This window comes from Pangasianodon hypophthalmus, chromosome 10, assembly GCF_027358585.1.
Source record: "Pangasianodon hypophthalmus isolate fPanHyp1 chromosome 10, fPanHyp1.pri, whole genome shotgun sequence".
Lineage (NCBI taxonomy): Eukaryota > Metazoa > Chordata > Actinopteri > Siluriformes > Pangasiidae > Pangasianodon > Pangasianodon hypophthalmus.
This window is the reverse complement of record NC_069719.1, coordinates 18,567,487-18,590,430: the sequence shown is the minus strand read 5'-3', so window position 1 is coordinate 18,590,430 and position 22,944 is coordinate 18,567,487. Positions and strand designations below refer to the sequence as shown.

At 39.2% G+C, this 22,944-nt stretch overlaps 1 protein-coding gene across 3 annotated transcripts in view; it reads right to left on the bottom strand.

Moving 5' to 3' along the window:
- Window positions 1-22,944, bottom strand: part of ldah (lipid droplet associated hydrolase) — a 44,283-nt gene that overhangs the window by 13,979 nt on the left and 7,360 nt on the right. For all 3 annotated transcript variants that reach the window (XR_008302522.1, XM_053237498.1, XM_026933899.3), the window contains 3 exons: window positions 16,006-16,140; window positions 6,666-6,835; window positions 51-291 (listed from right to left, as the gene is read on the bottom strand). Coding sequence is in view for 2 of the 3 variants with exons in the window: in XM_053237498.1 (XP_053093473.1) it covers window positions 51-291; window positions 6,666-6,835; window positions 16,006-16,140 (546 nt within the window). In the remaining variant the exon portion in view is untranslated. The remainder of the gene's footprint in view (window positions 1-50; window positions 292-6,665; window positions 6,836-16,005; window positions 16,141-22,944) is intronic.

The window sequence follows — 22,944 nt, the reverse complement described above, 5'->3', positions numbered from 1 at the left end:
CATCATTCAGTGAGTGAACAAGTGGTAGGAAGTGGATAAGACAGACTCACCAGCACAGTCCACATTGATCAAGCTGAGGGTAGCTGAGACGCAGGATGTGTCTAGTGAATGCAGGTTCCTTAGTACCAGCTGCACCATGCCAGCCTTCAGCCTCTCAGGTAGGAGAGAGAGCAGGAAGATGGGCAAGTAGACAACATAGCGCAGATGGCACAGCACAGGAGTCATGACCTTGCCCTGCGGACTAGAGGCCATGCGTTCAATAGTGGGAAACAGCAGTACGGACTTCACCACCTAACCATGGGAGAAGTTGGGGCAGAGGGTAAGCTCATGTTAGACATATTGGAGATGAGTTTGATATGTTTGGTAGATTAGGCTGGCATCATTCATTTTAGATTCAGTTTAGACATATTTACATTAAAAAAATCATAGGATGACTTTTATTGTAGTCTACGATATTATCACTATATTGAGTTTTAAAAAAAATACTATAAGTTTATTTGTTAGTCATTATTTGGCAGATGTTTAATCCCATATGAACTATGAAGGTATGACACATAAATGCTACCCTAAAAAGCTATTTAACCAAGAGGCTTTATCAGCTTATGCCAAGATCAGATTTGTCCAAAATTCATAGCCCATGTTTCTTGCTCTCAGTCCAAAAGGATTTTAGCACTGCAGAGCCTTGCTCTAACACAACTGCCCTTAAAAAGGCAAGATGGATTAGCTGAAATTTAGAGGAAGGTGAAAAGAAAAAAAAAAAAAAATCAGTGGCTCTACAAGACTATGAGTAAAGAGCACTGCTCTATATTGAATCACAAAAACAGATTATAAAAACAGGTCTTGGGCCTAAAAAGGTCTCTCTGTAGCAATAATATCAGTTTACATTCCTGGGATTCATTTGCTCTTGCTTTCCACATTAACTGAACCACATGCACTTCAGAAAAAAGAGAGCAGTGGAATGATATGTAGTGTAAAAGATGCTACAGGTGGTTTCTTACATATTTCCTCCCCACACAAATATGATGCACCTGACACGTAATATAATTTCAAAGCTGCCTCTGGGTGAGCAACATATGGGAAATGACATGTAACTTTCGGGATTTGCTTATTATGAAATTGATAGGACACAGAACTTTAGAGAATGAGAGTGTGAGAGAAAGGAAGAGAGAGAGAGAGAGGGACTTCCAGAAACAGGAAGCACCTGTCTCTGTTTGGCCACTGACTAGAAAGCAGCTCAACTCATTCAGTAAGACAAAGTGAACGTGCTTTGTCTGCCTTTGCAAAGCTTTGCAGTTCGGGCCAAGTATTTTTCAATGAAACTATACAGTGCAATATCCATTCCCTTGTGCAAAATATGAAATAGCCAGCCACATGTAATGCCAGATGTAATTTATTCACTGTCAAACCAATTTCAAGCGCTGATACTGCTGTTAGTCGGAAAGACGTCGGATTTGACTTATAGCACAACATCTGTTAACTCTCGGATACAAACAATAGAAAGCACAGGGCCCAATGTATGTCCCAGTAAAACTCTTGATTTAGGATCTGTTTCTACTGATCTATATAACTATCTATCCTCTGTGGGGAGATGAAAAACCTGGTGAAATCAGAATTATTAAATACATCCTTTTTGTGGACATTTATTGCCATTGACATTTATTAACAGTTTTACTGTTCTAAGGAAAATAAACTATAGGAAAAGTAAATCACGTAGAGCAATTACCAACAATGAGTAACAACAAAAGCATTTATAGTAATAAATCCATCTATAATTAAAATCAAGCCTCTGCTAAAGGAAAATATGTTCTACAACATATTGTAGTACAAAAACAGAAGTTCTACAAAAAAAAGAGTTCAGACTAAACATGAATGAAGCTTTACTTTCTGAAGTCTGCCAGTGTTATTGAGAACAACTTGTATGTCTTATGTTTGAGCTGCAAGTGAATATTCAATCCTGCATCATGATCACTGCACTTCTTAGTAGAGGTGTGAGCAGGACACGTTTTTTTTTTTTTAAATCTCACTCATGACCAATCTTGCGTGCTGCCAGTTTTTTTTTTTTTACGTTTGTACCCATCTACAATAGTTTCTAACAAACCAACAGGTTCTATTCCACAAAATATAAACAAATTAGTCATTTAAACCACTGTGACCCTGACCATGATAAATCAGTTACTGAAGACGACTAAATGTACACAAGCACTCAGTATGTTCCTATGTTAATGAATGTGGCCTTTTTTGTCCAAGTAGTTTCACATCTGACTGCCTGCTCCTGTCCGCATGAAAGTAAAAACCACTCGCTTCCATGACCTTTTTGTTGGGTCCTACTCCCAGTCCTGATGCACACCTCTACTTCCTACAAAACATACTACCACAGCAGGCTCCTGATTAGATGCTTAGATTAAATTTATGTGTAGAAATGGTAGCTTTAAGATGAACCTTGGAGTGACTAGCTCAGAGAGAAAGAGAGAGAGAGAGAGAGAGAGAGAGAGAGAGAGAGAGCACAAGTGAGTGTGTGAACAGGTGATCTTTGATGTGTAAAGTACTGGGTTTGATGAGAAGCAGCTCCTCTTCATGCAGGTCACAGGAATGGAACTCCGGGAGGGGTTCTCTAATCAGCAAAACAGACAGCCAGTCACTCGCTCCCTCTCTCTCTCACTCTCTCTCTCTCTTTCTCCCTCACACACATACACACATGCCTCAGTCTAACATGCTACACAATGTAAAAACTACATGCTTATTGTCTTACGCACTCACCCTTTGCCACACGTAAACAAACACTTGCTCTATTTGTGGGGACAGGTCCTCCTAAATTTCCTGTATTTGAAAAAAAGGTTGTCACTCAATCTTCTGTACCAGCATCTGGAGTAAACGAGCTGAAAAATGTTTAGATGTCACAGGCTCATTTTTACTCAGCACTGACCACATGGCCTAAAACCTAGGCTGTGTAGCAGTACTCTGTTTCCTCTCTGGAACTTCAGAGAGCGGCATTGCAGGGCATTACCTCTGAGGACTACATGGTTTGTGGGTAAGCTTGCAAGGATATGGCTCATATAGCTCTGTCCTATGATAGAGACAAAATAACCAACAGTGTAATGTAAATAACTGGTGTATGACTGGCATTACCTTGTTACTCAACCATATAAAGGGCATTTATTTTACCACCTCAAGTCTTTTCCCACAACTTTTTTTTTTAACCACATCTAAGGTGTTCATCCGACTAGGTACCCCATATTTCAATGGACAATTAAGGCCTTAAAAACATCCCTAATTCTTTACACACAACGACAGCCAAGAATCCATAACATGGCTAAGGAGCGGCACATTGAACATGCCTTAACCAACTGCCATATATTCTACTCACCTACGGTTTGGAAAGCCTTTAAACAATTTTCTGCCCAATTTATCCACTTGTATTTGAAAACTAGGTCTAAAACAGCAGTTTGAAAGTAATCATGGAATGTGCCAGATTGTGAGAGTGGTCAATCGAATACTTGAATGTGCCGAAGGTCTGACCAGTCTGCAGCGTGTTAAGCAAATCTAACTATTTGGGTTTTTAAAACCTGGAGTGTATTGGGGCAGTAACTCGAGCCAGCTATATAGTGTAATGTTTATGCTTTTACTTGGCACACACAGTGACTATAATGATGTTTTATTTAAGTGAATTATGAAGTAATGCCAACACTTTTGGACCTCACCCCTGTTTGCCCTAACCTTTACTCCATGAATGGAGGCCCACCCAATGTGCTGTGATACAGATACACACACTCACAGGAAGCGGCAGACACATTTTTGTGTCAGAGGAATTTTGGGGACGTGCCATTGTTCCACTAAGGCTAATGACACAACTTGTTGAGTTCTTTCCTTTAAACATCTGTAAGATTTCCATTACCTCTCCTAGATAACGACTCCATTTAAACATTTAAAATACTATTATCTTTTATTTAACAGACTTTAGTGCACCAATTATCCAAGACCTCTTTAAAAACAATTCACGTTCCATGGCAATATAAAAATGTCCTCTTTTAGTCTTTTAGCCTAGTCAAATTGCTGTCAAAATAATGATCTCCGGTTTCAAAATTATGTCTGGCTACATACTTGTCCAGATAAAGATTCCTTACATAGGAACTAAACAATCTATGTTGCTTTTCCTGTGCTTTATCATGCAAGCAAAATAATAGATTTGACATACTGTATAAACAAAACCCAACTGCAAAACAAATTTGGCTCCTCATAGTACCAATTTACTTGAGTGGATTGTTTGTGTATTTTGATTAAGCAGTCTAAAGTGTAAGGAAGAGTTCATGTGGCAATGTGAGCATGAGTTCAGTTTGTGCATCACCAAAAATGGTTTGAATTAGCATGATGAAAACCAACGACGCACCATATTTTCCCATCCGTACTTGCAGTACACGAGGTCTGCAGAAGATACACATTTTAATCATGCATATAAATAAAGCGAAAAACAAATGTAGATGGTTGTACACATCTGTTTACATTTATCCATGAAGATCATGGTGGGCAATTAGCCCGCATTCTGTAGGTGACTAAACCTAAATCTTATACATGGAACATGAAAATTCTCCAGTCATTTCTTTACCATAAAAGTAATGATGAACAATGAAAAAGAAACCATACAGAATAAAAAAATAATACGTTATTGTCTGACAGAACATCAACAGATGTAATAATAAACTGAAAATCAATGTCTAAAGAAACTTAAACCGCACATCTCTTCTTCAGGCCCTTAAATCAAATAATCTGTCATTCCTGACACAGATGATGGAATGATTTCTCAGCTTGCGCATCGGCCCCCTACAAAATAGCTGCTATGGTCAGGGACACGGAACACATTTCTTGTAGGCTTTTCTTCTCATAGCACTCAGTCCTACTGAGAAATGTCTGCTGTGCTCTCAGAGTTGTTCATTAGACCAGCTGGAGTCTAAACATTCACCTCAGAGTCTTAGAATGGGCAGAAATCCCAACAATGCTGAGTAGGCTGGAGTTACACAATTTAAGCACACATGTGCAGCAGACCAGAGAGGATATTCATTCTGTCTAGTAACCCTGATCTTTCTAAGACAAACATGTCCATAACAATGTCTAGTAGCAGTCAGTCAAAGTGACTGGACAAGTGCTGATGAGTATTTACGCCACAAGCCCAGTTGCCTTGCCATGTTAAATTACCCACATGACAATAATCTTTCATAAACACAAGTCTATAGACAAGAGCCATTTAACACTGAAAAGGAACAGGTGTGTTCATGCATGACTTGTGTCACTCAGAAAAATCTCAGCACTGATATTGTTAACAGAATCATTTTTAAGTGACTGGCTAGAAGCCATATATGCTGCTCCCAGGTACAAACTGAAAAATTATGCCACCTGTCCACTTCAGAAGAAGAGCGGAACAAGACCTGCTATTGCCTCCCCAGACCTCAGCAAGGCCCTTTATTTTAACCTACATAGCTAGAGCAGGAGTTTCTGATTATCACATATCATACATAATCACCATGTTGCATTTTTGGCAGCCTACAATCTGCAGCAGTGAGGGAAATATTTTTTTTCTCTTTTATATCCTTTTTTATTCTTTAAAGACTGGAATTAAATAGCGCATTATACTGTTAAACATGTTAGGAAGATGTGCACTAGATGGACTGTATCAATATGGAAACATATTTTCTCATATCCAGTTTTAAAGAATAAAAGTGTACACATTTCCAGAACATTTAAAAGTTATTATATGATTGAATGAGTAAGGTCTTTAAGCACTTCAACTTTATGTGAAGAATTATGATGTAGTTCTTGTCCGTTATTATGAGTTATATGCACATCTGTATAAGGCCCTTGAGTGGAACTAAATGTTTCTAAAGAAGAAAACAAGGAACTGAAACAGACAGGAAGTTAGCGAAAAGAGGTGAGGGATGGGGAGAGGGAAGAAAAAAAATTTAGAAGCAAAGCCTCAAAATAAAAATGACAAAGTACACATCTTAGTAGAAGAAAAACCCCAGAGGGAGAAAGAAAATCAAAGTTCTTTTCCACCTTATTTAATCTCCTGACCTTTTGCACAGCAGGCACATGGGAGCAGAACTGTCTTATTATCCTGTCCAGCAATGGCATCTCAGGCCACTTCTAAACCATACATAGTCCTGCTCATGTTTTGCCGAACATTGAAACCATGCCAGACACACACATTAGTAAAGCAGTCTATGGAGACTCAGCAGACAGGGCCAAGAAACTCAAGCAGAGCTAGTCATTATTTACATGCTTTAATAAAGAGAAGCAGGCTGAATGAGCAAACAATAGCCTCTAGAGACAGCTGTGAGTCACTACGTGAAATTCACTCTTTCAGCTTAGACATATGCTGGGTCATTGTTCTTAAGCTTTAAAATAATGGAGAAAAAAATAGAATCCATTTAATCATGGTAAAGCGGGCTGTCTTCTATGGCTTACACTATCAGGTCTTTAATGGTCAGATTAAAAATTTATGGCCAACATTTGTAAATAACGGTCAAAATTAAAGCTAAAATAAAACAGTAAAACCACAGTACATAGCAAAACAATAAAAATAATCCCAGAGCTTTTAAAACCTGCCAATATGCATTTAACAAAAAAAAAAAGAAAAAAAAAGAAAATAGAACATATTTCTCTAACCCACTGTTTACCTTTAACTCTGGGTCTCTCTTCATCATATCCAGAATGATGTAGCAGCCGATTGAGTGACCAATCAGGATGAGCTGTGTGTCTCGGGGCACATGTTCTAAGAGGAAGCCCAGTTTGTGCTCAATCTGCCCATTCAAGCCAAACACATCCTCTGCCTCGGCCACCGAAGCATCTTAAAAGTACAAAACAGGACAAGAAAATAAGCCTGTTTTATAACGAGGGCTGTAAGTACTTTGTCTGTTATAACAATAAGCAACATAGCTATCATTATAATCACCAATATCTTATCAAACACATGACTGTTTCCTGATTGTAGGAGTCTGATTACAGCTGTTAGAAACAGTTAATAATCTGTGGGGCACTTTAATTTGGAAAGTTTTTCATGTGTGGAGTTTTCTTTCAACATCTTGATCTTGTTCTTCATTATGTCTTTGGACAGGTAAAATAACACCCTATCAACAATTCCAGTAACTTGAAATCCTGAACAATGCTTGGCAGGCATCAATATTAATGTCATCCAAGCAGCACTAAATGAAGCAGTGTTAACTGGAGAAAGAGTATGAATCACTGTAAGACAGTGGATGGGTGTTGAAAAAGAGAAAAGAGGGAAACTGCTATGACAATATTAAACAGCAAGTCATAAGCTGTAAGTAATTTGCCACCATTTTGCTTGTAAATTAACATGACCTGTTGGTTACATAGCTTATCACAGAAAGTAAGTACCAGTATTTTATGTAAATTAAGTTGAAATGAAAATGCAAAAAAAAAAACAAAAACAAAAAAAGATACTGTAATAAATAAGATAGATACATACATACATACCTCTGAACAATGCATTCAACAGACTGCATAATTAAGTAGGCTATTCATCATAAAATCCCACGAGTTGTACGTGAGGTATAAATATTTAAACTTGAGTTTTAATATTTAAAAAATGTAGCTTTCTTTTTATCTCAAATCAGGAGAGGGTACATAAGTTAAAAAAAACACTCACTTAAGCACACTGCTTTTCAGAAACCAAACTAGCTAAACACACACACACACACACTCTCTCTCTCTCTTTCTTTCTCTCTCTCTCTGTGTGCTGTTTTAAGACGGCATGGTACCAGGTGAATACCAGGTGATTCAATTAAAGAGAAAGAAAAAATCACTACAGTGACTGGGAAGTTCATATTCAGAAAGTGGAGAACAAAAAATTCAAAAAAACAATTGAGCTTCAGAGGACTGTGGAATTTTCACAGCACAACTCTCTAACAACTGAATGCAAAATAAAGCACTCCATGCTTCAGACCACCCCCCTCCCCTTGTAAGTCACACCAGGAGGGATCTGGTTTTTACCTTTAAATTGTGCTAGTGTTAAATCAAATATGCATTTATTTAACCATTTTTTGGGCTAGTTTATGGTCTTTTGTGTAGTTTTTGAGATGGATGGATATTGGGATGGATATTTCGCTGAATTGTGCCAACTCTGCACACCAGTGCATATTATCTCTCTTGGCCAGAGAGGTAATGTGTAATTAGCCATGTTTAATTTTGTTACATTCTAATGCACAGCTTTTGTTTCATTATATGCTGCTAAAAGTCTGAATGGATCACACTAATACTGTCATTATTAAGTTTCAAGTTTTATTCTAATTTTACAATGTTCAATGTATTAATCAGTGCTCATTTTTGCTGTATCAAAAATGTACTATATTGAGAAATATCAAATTTGAATTCTGTGTATCAATACACTCCTACAAGACACAATGATCTGCTTTTTGCTGTCTTTTTTTTTTTTTTTTTTTGAAAATTTGGAAAATATTTGGACAGAAACATAGCTCCTGTCATCAAACTTGAGAAGCCTCTTTACTGATAAGAAGTATTCCTATCCATCTCTATTAATCTGAAGTAGTTCCCTTATGCATTAGAGAGCTTTCACCATGTCATGCAAGCTACACATAAAAGTGGAGTCCAGAAAAAGATAAAGAGGCTGACTGACCTGCAAGACATGAAGAAATGTGAGAGATAAAAAGAATCTGCTGATAGGAGGAACCATTGCAAACTATACAAAGAGCACAGGACTTTAAATCAATTTTATAGCATAAAATACCAGTATATATGAAGGACTGATAAAGCAGTGAATACATTACAGAAGGAACAAGTAAGTGGGGTTACTCAAGTGTCTACACTAAGGTCTGAAGCTCTGTTCCCTGCATGCCTTGCACTGCTACTACTACCATTGCTATTACCTTGTACATATGATCAGTTTTAGGATATACAGTGTAGAGCAAGTTGACATCATGCTGTGTTGGACAATGTGACAACTTAGATTATAGATTATAGATTAAGATTAATAGATTAATAGATTAATTTATAGATTATAAATTAAAAAAAAAAAAAGTACTACAAGCAACTGAGGCACTCGATTATGGCATCATCAAACAAGGGAATAAATACCTATAACTGCATCTTAACTTCAAACAAACTTTCGAACAAGTCTACTCATTCATGAATTTGGTGAATGATGCCAAGACCATTTTGCATTATATAGACTGTAACACTAATGCATTTCAAACCAACAAACCTAAATCTGATTAAATTATTCATCTTCAAAGAGTCTTGTAAAATTGAAGACAACAAACTTTTCAAGACATACTTGTCTTATTTCCTAAAATAAAAACAAATAAAGGGTTAGGATGAATAAAGATTCATCCTCAAAGGAAATTCCAAAATAACCTGCATATGTACTTTCATGATGATTCTTGCGACAATTTTATTCCCAGCTGGGGTACTCTTCAATATGTGCACAAAACCTGCTAAAAACTGAGATCCACTGACAGGTTCTGTTTTCACTCCTGAAAGTGTGTGGGTTCTCAGCCACTCCTTACCCATTACTTCAGACTTTTCATATCTAATTCTAATATTTTTTCTTTTTTTTTTTTTACAGTACCAATCATATGCATGGAGTGCTTTACTGACAGTGCCAAATACTAACAAAAACCCATATTAATATAATGAAGGAAGATCTATTCTGACTTAATTGCTGTACTCCTTAAAATATTTAAGGCAGAACATAAATATGAACAATATGAAAACTAAAAAATGCTATTATTTATTAACCATAGGAAGAGAAGGTTAAAAAGAAAACTATTTTTGATAAATGTCTTAAAAAGAACACGTTGTGCATCTAACTATGTCTAACCACCAGGGGCAGTGAGAATCACCGGGACACCTTCTTGTGCACATGTGCATGTATGCCAAAAACTTTTGTTAAAGTCATAAAGTGCCATATGAGTCAGTATTTGCAAAACTGCTGTGGCCATACACCGATCAGCCATAACATTAAAGCCACTGACAGGTTAAGTGAATAACATTGATAATCTTATTACAATGGCACCTGTCAAGGGGTGGGAAATATTAGGCAGCAAATGAAAACTCTCAAAGTTGATGTGTTGCAAGCAGGAAAAATGGGCAAGTGTAAGTATCTGAGAGACTTTGACAAGGGCCAAACTGTGATGGCTAGATGACTGGGCAGGTCTCCAAAACAGCAGGTCTTGTGGGGTGTTCTCAGTATGCAGTGGTTAGTACCTACCAAAAGTGGTCCAAGGAGGGACAATCGGTGAACCAGTGACAGGGTCATGGGTGACCAAGGCTCAATGATGCACATGGGGCGCGAAGACTAGCCCATCTGGTCCGATCCCACAGAAGAGCTACTGTAGCACAAATTGCTGAAAAAGTTAATGCTAGCTATGATAGAAAGGTGTCAGAACACATCACATCACATCACTTGCTGTGTTTGGGGCTGAGTAGCCGCAGACCAGACAGAGTGCCCATGCTGACCCCTGTCTACTGCCGAAAGTGCCTGCAATGGGCACATGAGCATCAGAACTGGACTATGGAGCAATGGAAGAAGGTGGCCTGGTCTGATGAATCATGTTTTCTTTTACATAATGTGGATGGCCAGGTGCGTGTGGGTCAGTTACCTGGGAAATAGATGGCACCAGGATGCACTATGGGAAGAAGGCAAGCCGACGGAGGCACTGTGATGCTCTGAGCAATGCTCTGCTGGGAAACCTTGCGTCCTGGCATTCATGTGGATGTTACTTTGACATGTACCACCTACCTAAACATTGTTGCAGACCAAGTACACCCCTTCATGGCAACAGTATTCCCTAATGGCATCTGTGGGATGTGCTGGACAAACAAATCCGATCCATTTCTAACCGCCAGTGGAGGTGAGAATCACCTGGACAGCATACGCTATACGGCCAGAAGTATGTGGACACCTGACCATCACACCCGTATGTTGGCCTTCCCCAAACTGTTGTCACAAAGTCAGAAGCAAAGAATTGTACAGGATGTCTTTGAATGCTGTAGCATTACAATTTCCCTTCACTGGAACTATAGGGGGCTAGCCCAAACATCTTCAAGCAGGACAGTGGCCCTGTGCACAAATGAGGTCCAAAAAGACATGGTTTGCAAAGGTTGGAGAGGAAGAACTCAAGTAGCCTGCACAGAATCCTGACCTCAACCCCACTGAACACCTTTGGGAATGCTCCTGTGCACCAGGCCTCCTCGTCCAATATCCATGCCTGACCTCACAAATGTCCTTGTAGCGGAATGGGCAAATCCCCATCGCCATGCTCCAAAATCTAGTGAAAAGTCTACACAGAAAAGTGGAGCTTATTATAACAGCGAGGCGGGACTAATATTGGAATGGGATGTTCAAAAAGCACATATGGGTGTGATGGTCAGGTGTCCACAAACCTTTGGCGATACAGTGTATGCCAAAATGTCATGAGGAACAAGCCTAAGGGGCAAGGAGCTCAGAGATGATCACCGCACTCACACCACTGAGAGGCACAATATTAACTTGTATAAACTTGAGAGAGTACATAGTGACACCCAGGTGGCAGGATCACCAACTTGCTAGGGCAACAGCTCTCTTAAGTAATGACATTGAGCAGGAGACACTTCTTGTAGAGTAGCATGTAGCAGTAGGCTGGGTGTCCAGTCGATCTGGAGGCACTGGAGATGACATCCACCACCCAGTGGCCAACAAGGGAGACCCCATGTCTTTTCTACATGGCAGATAAACAGTTTGAGGATTGAATGGATGCCATCCAGTCTAAATAATACAGTGGGTGAATAGTTTGCACAGCAAAGAATGCTCTGCAGGTTCATCTTCATTAAAGCTGCCAGGTCAACTGACCAATTCACAAAGTTGAGTGATAAAACACTTGGGCAGGAATCCTAAATTCAAACACAAGGTCACCCCAGTGTTATCTGGCCACCAATGCATGCAAGGCAAGCTTATTAACAGAAGTGATCACAAAAGAAGTTTTCAGAGATACGCATTTGATTTTGGCATCCTTCGTAGACTCATAAATTGGGGTGTTAAGGGACTCGCAAATGGGGAAGAGCCCACAGGGAAGGGCACCTAGGAAACTGTGGCAGATGGACTCAAATCGTCCCATCAAAAAGGGCAATAATAAGTTATGAACACCAGGGAGATGACATTCATCATGCTGTGGTGCACTGTGATGGCTACCACATACAGGTTTAGCATAGACAGAGACTTACCACTCTCTAGCAGTCCCTAAGGAAAAGGTAGTATATTGGGAATTGGCAGCCAATAAGGGGCACACCATTTGTGGAACAGCTTCCACATAAGAACATACAATACCTAGGGACAGGATTGTTCCCTTGACTGCTAGGTCACAGTCCTAAGTTGGTGTTTCAGTCCAAGGGGCCAGACCCAAAGGCACACGTGACCTGGCTGAGAGTGCCAAATATCTACATCCCTCTTGGGGAAGAGGGTGCCAGGGTGTTCTGACCACTAGTGAAAGTGGAAACTCGTGGAAACCAAGTTCTTGCCAGCCATCTCATGGCCACAAGCAGGACTTTGTCACCTACTATCAGCAGTACAACATAGGCATCAATGGCCACACCCAACCTGTTCATGATCCACCATAGCTAGAACAAGTGCAAATACCCTTTTAAACCTATTGGTAAAATCTTTGCATTGTGGTATTGTGAATTCTGCAGTGTATTATGTGCTTTAGGATGTATAGCATCATCCAATCCTATTCAGGACACCACCATCTTTAGACTGGCTGCCATGGCTACTTTAGAGCATGTCAGTTGTGTCTTCAAGATAGCAGGGCCTGACCTAGATGCTTCTTCAGATGCTGATGAGACAAGATTTGAACATGACAGTTAAACTGCTATCAGCCTGGAAGAACCTCCAGGATGTGGCTGTGGACAATGCATGTTCAAACTCTCTGTGGAAAGGACTCTCTATTAAAATTCACAAGCCTCCGTGTTGCATGGTCTCAGCTCCTGAATAATTGATTTAAGATGAGCCATTTCTGCCGCGAAGTCATTAAAATACCTGGTAAGGATCTCAGACTGCTAGGCTACTGAAGGAAATCAGGGAACTGCTGAGGAAAAAGGACTCCAAAACCAGAGCTGGGTATTAATGGAAATCCAGGTAATTGCAAAACCACTCAACTATGCTAGCAGCACACAGCCACAGACACACAAGTTGGCCTCATGATAAGGGATGTGGAATACTCAGAGAAGACAACATCAAGGGATAAACTGACCTGGCAGGGAGAGATAAGAGTTAAGTGCTCCTTATTCAGCAGGGAGTTAATGCTACAGTACAGAGATAAATTAGTGAACAAAACAATGAGTGATAGCTAATAAGGCTAACAATGGAAGGCTAGTAATGCTAACAGTGGAAACACAAAGCTAATGGACTGCATGGCACTCTATAACATTCCATGCAAAAATGTCTGAAATATATGAAAATACACTCACTGAGATAGAGTGTATCTTGGACTGCTATGTCGTAATCCCCAGTCTGTGTTATGTTCCAAGGGGTCAAACCCTGTCTGAGTCCATAAGGGAGAACCACAATCAGCAATGAGTTCACTTGGCACAGGCAAAAAAAAATTTCCATCTTCACCTTAACAAACTTGTCTCATATATGGGGCATCACTTTTGCATGCACTTTTGCCTTTCTTGGGCATACGTGTTGGCTCGACAGTGTATTCGATGCACCATTGTACAGTTGCAGTTGGTGAGTTGTTTGCTAAGACTAGCTGTCCATGGAGGGAGCCAACTGAGGAGCTTTTGTGCGAGATAGAGCAAACCATCCAAAATCATGCTGCCTTGATGATTCAGATATCTGACTGTCACAATGTTGTCCAAGTGCAATAGAATGTGACGTCTCAGAACTGGTAAAAGATGGACCGGCCATAACTACAGCTGGTTGATATGACCTGTTCTCAGACCAGTGGCCCACATGCAGTGCAGGTGTGCCACCACACTGTTCCCCAGCCAATGAGGGCATGTCTGTGGTGATTCTCTCTGATGGGGCTCAAGATTGAACAAGGTTTAACATATTAAAATAAATTATCCCCCTACAGAATATTGATATAATCTGGCACTATGTCTGCAAAGGGATCAGTGATGTTAAGTGCACATTTTTTGCCCAATAGAAAAAAAGATTTAATCATTTTTCACCATATGGAAAGAGAGAAAATCTGATCAGGCTAAAATAGCTCAACATTCATATGATCTCCCCAAACATCTTAGCTGGCTGCAGTCCGATATTCTATAACTTCAGCAATGGGTTGTAACATAAGCAGCTATTTCAATGGACAAGGGCATCTGTGAAACAAATGGCAGAATATGATGAAAGATGAATCGTTGAGAAAAGACAATGGTCCGGGGGAAAAGTGTCCTATATACTTGATACCGCCTTGCTTAAACCTCCTATTGATGATAATTAGGGGTGTCACTCAAACAGAGCTTTTGGAGAAGAAATATAACTTTTAATTATATCTTCACTTTTATCTGTGCTGCCTTGGCAAAGGGTTGCCCCTCAGTGTCATCAATTGACACATTGGATTTCACTGCAGAGCTCAAATTTTCTCGGTGACTCAGTGACATGATACAAGGAGCAATGAGTGTCACCGTCTTTTTAATGGCCATAGACCCAAACTGCATGTGTGTCTGTCATTAACAGTGTTATTATGGTTGTGGTTAGGTGAATGTTCACCATTTGTACACAGTTAAAAGAAGAAATAGTCAATGCTCTGATCTGTAGTACTGCTTATATAATCTGGTTGGGCTTGAGGACTGTTCGAGGATTACATCATGTAAGTCTGACTGCACATACCATATTAAAATCTACCAACTTCTAATTCCTGTCTTTCCTTTAATTTTAACAAAAGCTACACTTATTACAATAGTTAGATATGTCACAAATATACAGTATATTTGTTACAATAAATTGTTACATTTGTTACAATTTATAATGTGGTAAATATATCTGCATAGATTCAAATAAGAACTGAATGGTCTCTGAAGCATTTTTTGTCCTGTCTGCAGACCTGATATGGCCAGCTTCCACCTCTACTGTCCAATCCATCAAGCTAGCCAGTGGAAGTGCTGTTTTAGGTGATCCAAGCCATCTGTATGTGGTTTGGCTTATTACAGGTGGGCTTGGCTAATGTCTTTCCCACGTAGCAAGCTCAATAAAAACGTCCACACTGGTTTATGATTGAACATACTGGACACATTCATACACTGGCATGATTAAGAAGAGGGAGAAGCTGCCTGGTTCAGCTCGCCAGCATTGTACACGTTCAACATTCCTCCCTACTGTGTGGTGAGGAGAATCCCTTTCCCTGAGATTTGTCTGGCAACTACACACCATGATACAACTACAGCTCAGCAAGATGTCCATAAATTCTTAGTGTTAGACATAAAACTTCTACAGCTACATTAAATTAAGAGCAATGGCAAATTAATTGAACACTGAAAATATTCCGAATCTAGGTTACAGTTTAGCAATAGTGACAATTTTCTTATTGTCTTGTGGATGTTCTGACAGCCCTTACTTGATGCCTCACATATTTTGTGGGACAACTGCAGTCTTAAAACCTGTTTAATTGTCTGCTGCCACCTACTGTCTTAATGAGAATAGTGATCTTGTCAACTTGTAAATTTTATGAAGGTGATAAGGGATATTTACATTTACAGCATTTGGCAGATGCCCTTAACTAGAGGGACTTACAGATATGCTTTGTAGTCTTCATTAAAAACATATGCTAATGCTAGTACAGACAGGTCAGGGTCTATTGGAATACTATCAAGCTAAAATAACACTAGAGAGGAGCTGACAAAGCAAGTTGAATTTTTTTTTTAAGGTTTTAGAGAGATGCATGTGAGCAAGACTCACTGAGCATGAGAGAAACTGATGTCCCTAACATAAGCAACAAATAGTCAATGTTGTAGTTAGCAATACAAGACATTTTATAAAACAAGCTAGTGTAGGTGTTCTACCTTCAACCATATCCATTGTGTCTGGAGGTGCACAGTGTCCAGCATGACTCACGGCCCAGACTGGGTATCGTTGGTTAAATGCCTGATACAATGTCCACATGAAGGTCTTATAAAATCCCACTATGCCAGGGTTGCCTGTAGAGGGGAGAGAAAAATCTCACTGAACACTCTGTTGTCTGCTTTACTCCAAAGATGCTGAAAAAAGACATGAAGAGAGGAGAGAGCAGAAAGTAAAAGTGTGAACATTTTGTGCATCTTCACTCTGCCCACATAAAAGAGCTGTTGTGAGATACGCCATTGTGGCAGTAGAGAAAATCTCCTTGTCAGTAAGACTTGAAATTAAACAGCATGACATAAAATGAGAAGGCAAAAAGTGTAAAGAAGAAATGTGATTTGAACTCACAATCCTAGGGTCACTAGCACACAACACTGACCAGTGAGTTATTATTATTATTACTATGAAGTAAAAAATAAATTATAATTAAAAAAATCTTTCTTTCCCCCAGTTTATGTGATTAATGGTGGCATCACATGTAGCTACTTTTGGTATTTACTCAAGGGTTTGGTGCAGCCAGGCCCTCAGGACTTCAGGTAGGTACTGACGGCCTTAACTGGCTAAATCTTAGCCAGTCAGAAACATCTAATGATATGATGCATAGGAAGACGCAAAACATAACTGATATTTAGCTGCCACTGCTGCCAATGTGCTTTCTGCCTGTGTAGCCAAGGCCAACTTGCTTTAGTGCTCTGCATGCATAAGTGTAACACAATAAATCATGGATATCTGTGTGAACAATTGGCCAGTGTATGCTATGTATCATGGCTAAAAGGGTTATGCACAAAAACCACTGTTTTTTGCATAATTTCTGAGAAAAATATGTTGTCAATTCTAACTTGGAGAAAGAATCATCTTGAAAATACTGTCACTAAATAAGTAAAGGCGCTGAGTGGGATGTTGGAGGTGTAAACTCCAACCCTGGTGTCCACTTAGGCAGTACATAAATCTCAGTACAGTGAGTCATTTGGCCTGTTAAGAATGCATTGAGGCTGCGCAATGAGCAAAACTGTCCCAGATGCAGCTTCTTCTTCACATGAGGAAACACACATGCCACATAAAGACTTTTCTGAAAACAAATTGGATATACGTCTAGGCTCTATAGTCTAGTACTATAAAAATGACCATTGAAATATCTGCAGCGTAATTTAAACCAAGACGAAATGTGAATCAGTGTCTGGAAAACCAGTGTAGTCACTGGATAAATAAAGTAGCAATGCACATGCAATTCTTTTCCTTTGAAGTAGTGGAGCAGCTGGCTTTGGTAATCAAGCCTTATCGAATTGATGCCTTAGAGCAAACTGAGACACTTAAGGTCACACTTACAAGCCACTTAACACCATTAATGGCTAAATACGCAACCTCTAAACAAGAGCATGTGAGGGCTGAAGAAACTGGTGAGACCTTAAAAACAGCTGTGGTGTATGAGCAGTAGTCCACACATGGACCTAAACTATTGTGCTTGATCTTTATCACTAGAAAACTCACAGCACTTGCTCTTTTTGTTTTCATATTTGTATTCATTTTTCATCAGTCATTAATCAGAAAACAACACAGCTGCTTGTGGCTCAGTGCCTTGCTGGCTTGCAAAGACGTTTATGCGTGCGAGCAAGTCTTTATCTTTGTCATATTACATACGACAATCTGTGGAGAGGGGGGGAGGGGACAACTGAAAAGGAACTTTTCATTAACCCAATGAGAAATGTGAATGTGAATTTTTTAAATTGAAATTGCTTAATTTTCAAATATTAATCAGATTAATGCAATTAATGCTAGGGGTGAAAACCACTGTCTCATTAATTTGATATTCTTCTGAGGTTTTTTGGTGTGATTTCCCTATACAGCATTTTATAGCCAATGTTTAAAAATATGTACAGAACATAAAAGTTACTAGTTTTTAAATCAATTGCCTCTGCCCTCTTTTCATTTAGTTGGTTCACTAGCTACAGCTCCACTTGCTTATATAGGCCATGTTTTATGTTAATAACATTCATATGTGGTTATTTGGGCCATACATCATGCCTACGATGTATAGATAATGTATTGGTATATATGACAGAAGCCAAACAAGCAGTTGCAAAGCAGCTTATATTAATTACAGCCATTATGTTCAGGCAAAATTTATTGTCTTTTGGTTTTGTCAATACTATATTTTACACAAGAGTCCTTGTCTTACTCTTTTCTCTCTCCCTATTATTCTTACTGCAAAACTTTGAGTGAGAAGTTTCACTGGCTGGCATACAGTGGGAAGCTTTATGAAAGGACAAATGGGGTCTGACGACTACAGTTTTTTAAATTTCAGTTTAATATTACCATTGTTTTATACACTCCGCTAATCTTTATATATCAAATGACATTATCTACATACTGAATGTGCATGGACTGCTTTCAGGCAAACTTCCTGATCAATGCTTGTTGTTTCTGTTCATCAGTCTCTGGACCTGAAACTGACCACATTTAGACCACATTTAGTACTGTCAGTACTGATGTCTGGACAGGAGGCAGGCAGCGAAGGCCAACAGCAGTCCTTCCAAGCCCTCTCCAACCATATTCAGCATGATTAACGACTGCTTCAGTTCACTACGATAAAGTCATTTTCACTCTCTATCAAGACCCAGACAGAATAAAAAGCCTTCCCAAAACATTGGACTCTTAAACCCTCAGCTGTAAGGGCAAAGTGTGAGGGAGCTGGTAAGGAACTGAAGCACTGCTCCACCCTGGATTACACGATGTAAGCAGTAGGTTATGTAACCAGGAAGCTCTACGTGAGGAATTCATGACTATAAAATGTGGTGTTTATTTGTGTGTTTATGAGAACAGTGTAGTCAGGAAGTTGGAGTTCTCCTTTCTTTCCTATCATATGTGTCGTTGGATGGGAATCAAAAGAAAGATCAGTGACAGTAAAGACAAGTCTTGTCTGTTTCTGTGCACGGAGAAAGAATGTAAAGGAGGCATTCCTATATTTTTGAAAAAAAAAAGGGCACAGAAGCATGAGCTATCTTCTCCTCTCCCTCATGTTATCATTTCCCTCTTTCCACAGGGTTCATAAATTCAGCACTGTTCACTGGAACATTAAACAGATACCTTGCCTGCCGTGTCTGACCCCGAGGCTGCATGGACTACCACGCCACTGACGTAGCCTTGCAGGTGCAGAGCCCACTCTCTCCGACAACCTTTCCTTCTTACACACACACACACACACACACACATACACACACGCCCTTAAATCTCTGTTAGGCTAGCCAAACTGTGATGTGCGACCCTTGAGGTTTTTGTAGGATGAAATACGTTTTCAAGTTTGGCATAAGAGAAAAATTTTGCACTGCATACTGGGGATAAGATGCATTCTAGTCTGGGACACAATCCCAAATTCACCAGCTGAACATAAACTGTCCACTTTGATTGATATCTTCAATACTGAATCACAGTCACAGATTTGGGTCACAAAAGAAACCCGTATTTTAGACGACATCATCCCTGAAGGCGCTGGAATTCTTTACACTGTGTGGAGTACCCTTTAATGGATTGGCTCTTAACATGCCAAAATGTCTATCCATCTTACGAAAGAGGAAGAAGTGAAAATGATTTATTGACGCTGGCAAACATACAGACAACGGTCAGTATGGCCAGATCTTCTGATAGACAACTTTATCTCTGAGGGCTATTCTTTAAATTCATGATTCTATGTGTTTCCAGATGAGAGCAAGGCTGCAGCAGATTACTCCAGAGGTGCCTGATGTGTCTTTTACAAAATGGCTCCCATCCCAATAGTCTACCCAAATCAATAAAACATTACCATATAAAAATCAAATACAATAAATTTTGATAATAATTACACTATAATGGACAGAGTATGTAAACAACGGTTTATTATTCATTATCCTGTGTTTACTGCAGGACCTCATTTGCATGGAGAGATGGATGGTATGGGCTTTGTAGAAAAAAGGGCCAGCAACAGAAAAGTGTGAGGCTTAAGCAGAGAAAAAAAAATTGAGGGAGGAGGGTCTGCGAGGAGTGATAAGGGCACTCCATATAGCTTCCATATTGTAGGAAAATGAAAAATGGCCTTGAAAAAAGTAGAGAAGAAAAAAACTGCATGCTTCAATCATTATTAAAAGACATTATTTTAGGTAGATTGATTGAGTAAGCCCTCGGTCCGTAAGGTCTTCAGTGATTGGAAAAGAGGAAGGAGACCTCATAGCAACACCCTTATAGATAGTATATGGGGAGCTGAGGAAAGACTAGAAGGAATCTTTGTAAGATCATTATGAATTATCAAACAATGTGATACTGAAGGTTATTGGAAGCAGCTGCTTGGAGAGTGCCGTGCACATCAGGTTCTTATAAATGTAAACCATCTGTAGAGGCCATTCCAAACCCTCTGAACATCTTTATGGCTTTAATATGAGCTATAACAAGTTACTCTTCTCTCACCCTCCCCCCCCCCCCCAACAAATTATGAATAGCTCAACAACACTTAAAAATTTTAAACTGCTTAATTCTCAAGTGATGGAAGACCTATTTTGCTAAAAAAAAAAAAAAAATTAAATAATAAAAAAAAAAACCAGTAAAATAATAGTTATCAATCATCTATGCACAGCATATGTTTGCAGCATTTATTTTCACTGTTAAGGGCAAAAGTTAAATTCTTTTAATGTAAAGCATTTTCAAAACACACACTGAAGCACATTTCACATTTCAGTACTATGCTACAATAGTTATTACAAAGAGCAGCTGTGTCTCAATGGTAAAACAATCTGCACTGGTTATCTCCCAGCAGTGGTCATGCAGAGCTAAACATATCTCAAGACAATTAGGATATGCTGTGCCTATTCAGTGATCCAACAGATCAGCACTGGTGTTATGCATCTAAAGTTAACTGCAACCAAAAGGAATGTCAATTCATCTGGGCAAAGATCCTATCGCTACTTTCAGGCTCTCCTGATTAACTGGAATTTGATCCCATTGGGGAAAATACCTGACATCTAAAAAGGTTGAAATAACCCGTGTTTGGTCTGATAAGACGAGAGATAACCAGAGATACTCTGCACGAAACACAGAATTCTGTACGAAACAAGTCATTAAACTTATCAGTCTGGCAGGGGTAAAACTCTGCATGCTGTCTATAAACAGCTCATTAATATAAAACATCATAACACTTACAGGAAACCATTATACGACTTTCAAAGTAATTACTATTTAACAAGAATAGAGTTCATGTCATGCTATATATTATTAACATTTTGTGACCTTAGTATTACAAGGTTCTCTCTGGGTGAAGAGCTGTTTTGAGATATGGGACATCAAAGGTTTGACATTTCAGCGAGCAAAACCCTTAAGTAGTGTAATTTACATTTACAGCTCAACAAGACCTACATTTTATGGTTACTTCAAACTTATATCAAAATTGACAGCCAATAAGAAAGTATTCGATTTTAAAACATTGCCCAAACACTGACACATCTCAGTGTTAGTATATCTTAATCACATTAAATAACTAATAAACGGTAATACACGCAGTAGGAAGGTATTCTGAGTCTATTAAGACCAAATTATCTTCATATATGTTTTGCAATAAGATCTTTCTTTATGTATTCTCTAAGATCTAAAATATTTCAAAGATCTGCAGCTGTTCCTAAACAAGATATTTTACTATGAAACTTTATTGTGGAGCATATAACAATATTATTATACACTTACCATCCACTTTATTAGGAATACCTGTACACCTACATATTTACGCAATTATCTAAACACTCTGTCATGTGGCAGCAGCAGAATGCATAAAATCATACAGATATAGGTCAAGAGCTTCAGTTAATGTTCACATCAAACATCAAAATGGGGGAAAATGTTATGTAAGTGACTTTGACCGTGGCATCGTTGTTGGTATCACATGGACTGGTTTGAGTATTTCAGAAACTGCTGATCTACTGGGATTTTCACACACAATAGTCTTCAGAGTTTACACAGAATGGTGTGAAAAAACATCCGCTGTGCAGCAGTTCTGCAGGTGGAAACACCTGTTGAGAGAAAGGGCAGAGGAGAATGGCCAGACTGGTTTGAGCTGACAGCAAGGTAACTCACCACTCTTTACAACCGTGGAGTTGAAAATTGGAAAAACGTTCCCTGGCCTGATGAATTTCAATTTCAAAAGCATGAATCCAAAGACCCAACCTGCCTTGGGTCAATAGTTTGTAATGGTGGTGTAACAGTGTGGGGAGTGTTTTCTTGGCATACAGCGGGCCCCTTTATACCAATCAAACACCATTTGAATGCCCAAGCCTATCTGAGTATTGTTGGTAACCATCTGCATCCCTTTACAGCCACCATTCACCCATTTTATAAATGCTACTTCCAGCATGACAATGCACCATGTCACAAAGCAAAAGTCATCTCAAACTACCCCATGAGCATGGTGTACTTTGATGGCCTCCCCAGTCACCAGATGTGAATCCATTAGAGCATTTTTGGGATATGATAGAACAGGTGATTCACAGCATGAATGTGCAGCTGACAAATCTGCTGCAAATAAGTATGCAATCATGTCAACATGAACCAGAATCTCAAAGGAACATGAGAACATGAGAATCCATGCACAAAAACCGAGTTTGTTCTGACAACAAAGGAAAGGGGGGAGGGGGGGTGTATTGGTATGGTGTTCCTAATAAAGTATCTGGTCAGTGTCATTACAATATACATTTTTCTGTGCAACCACACAAACAATTACAAATATATTCTGTCTACTAGTCTACTGGCTGACCTTCAGTTCCTGATTAGACTGGAAACTACTGTTTATTAAGTACCAAGCATGTAGCTAGCAGTAATACTTGATGCTAATGTTATCCACAATACTAGCTTTCTGCTGTGCTGAAGACTTTCTA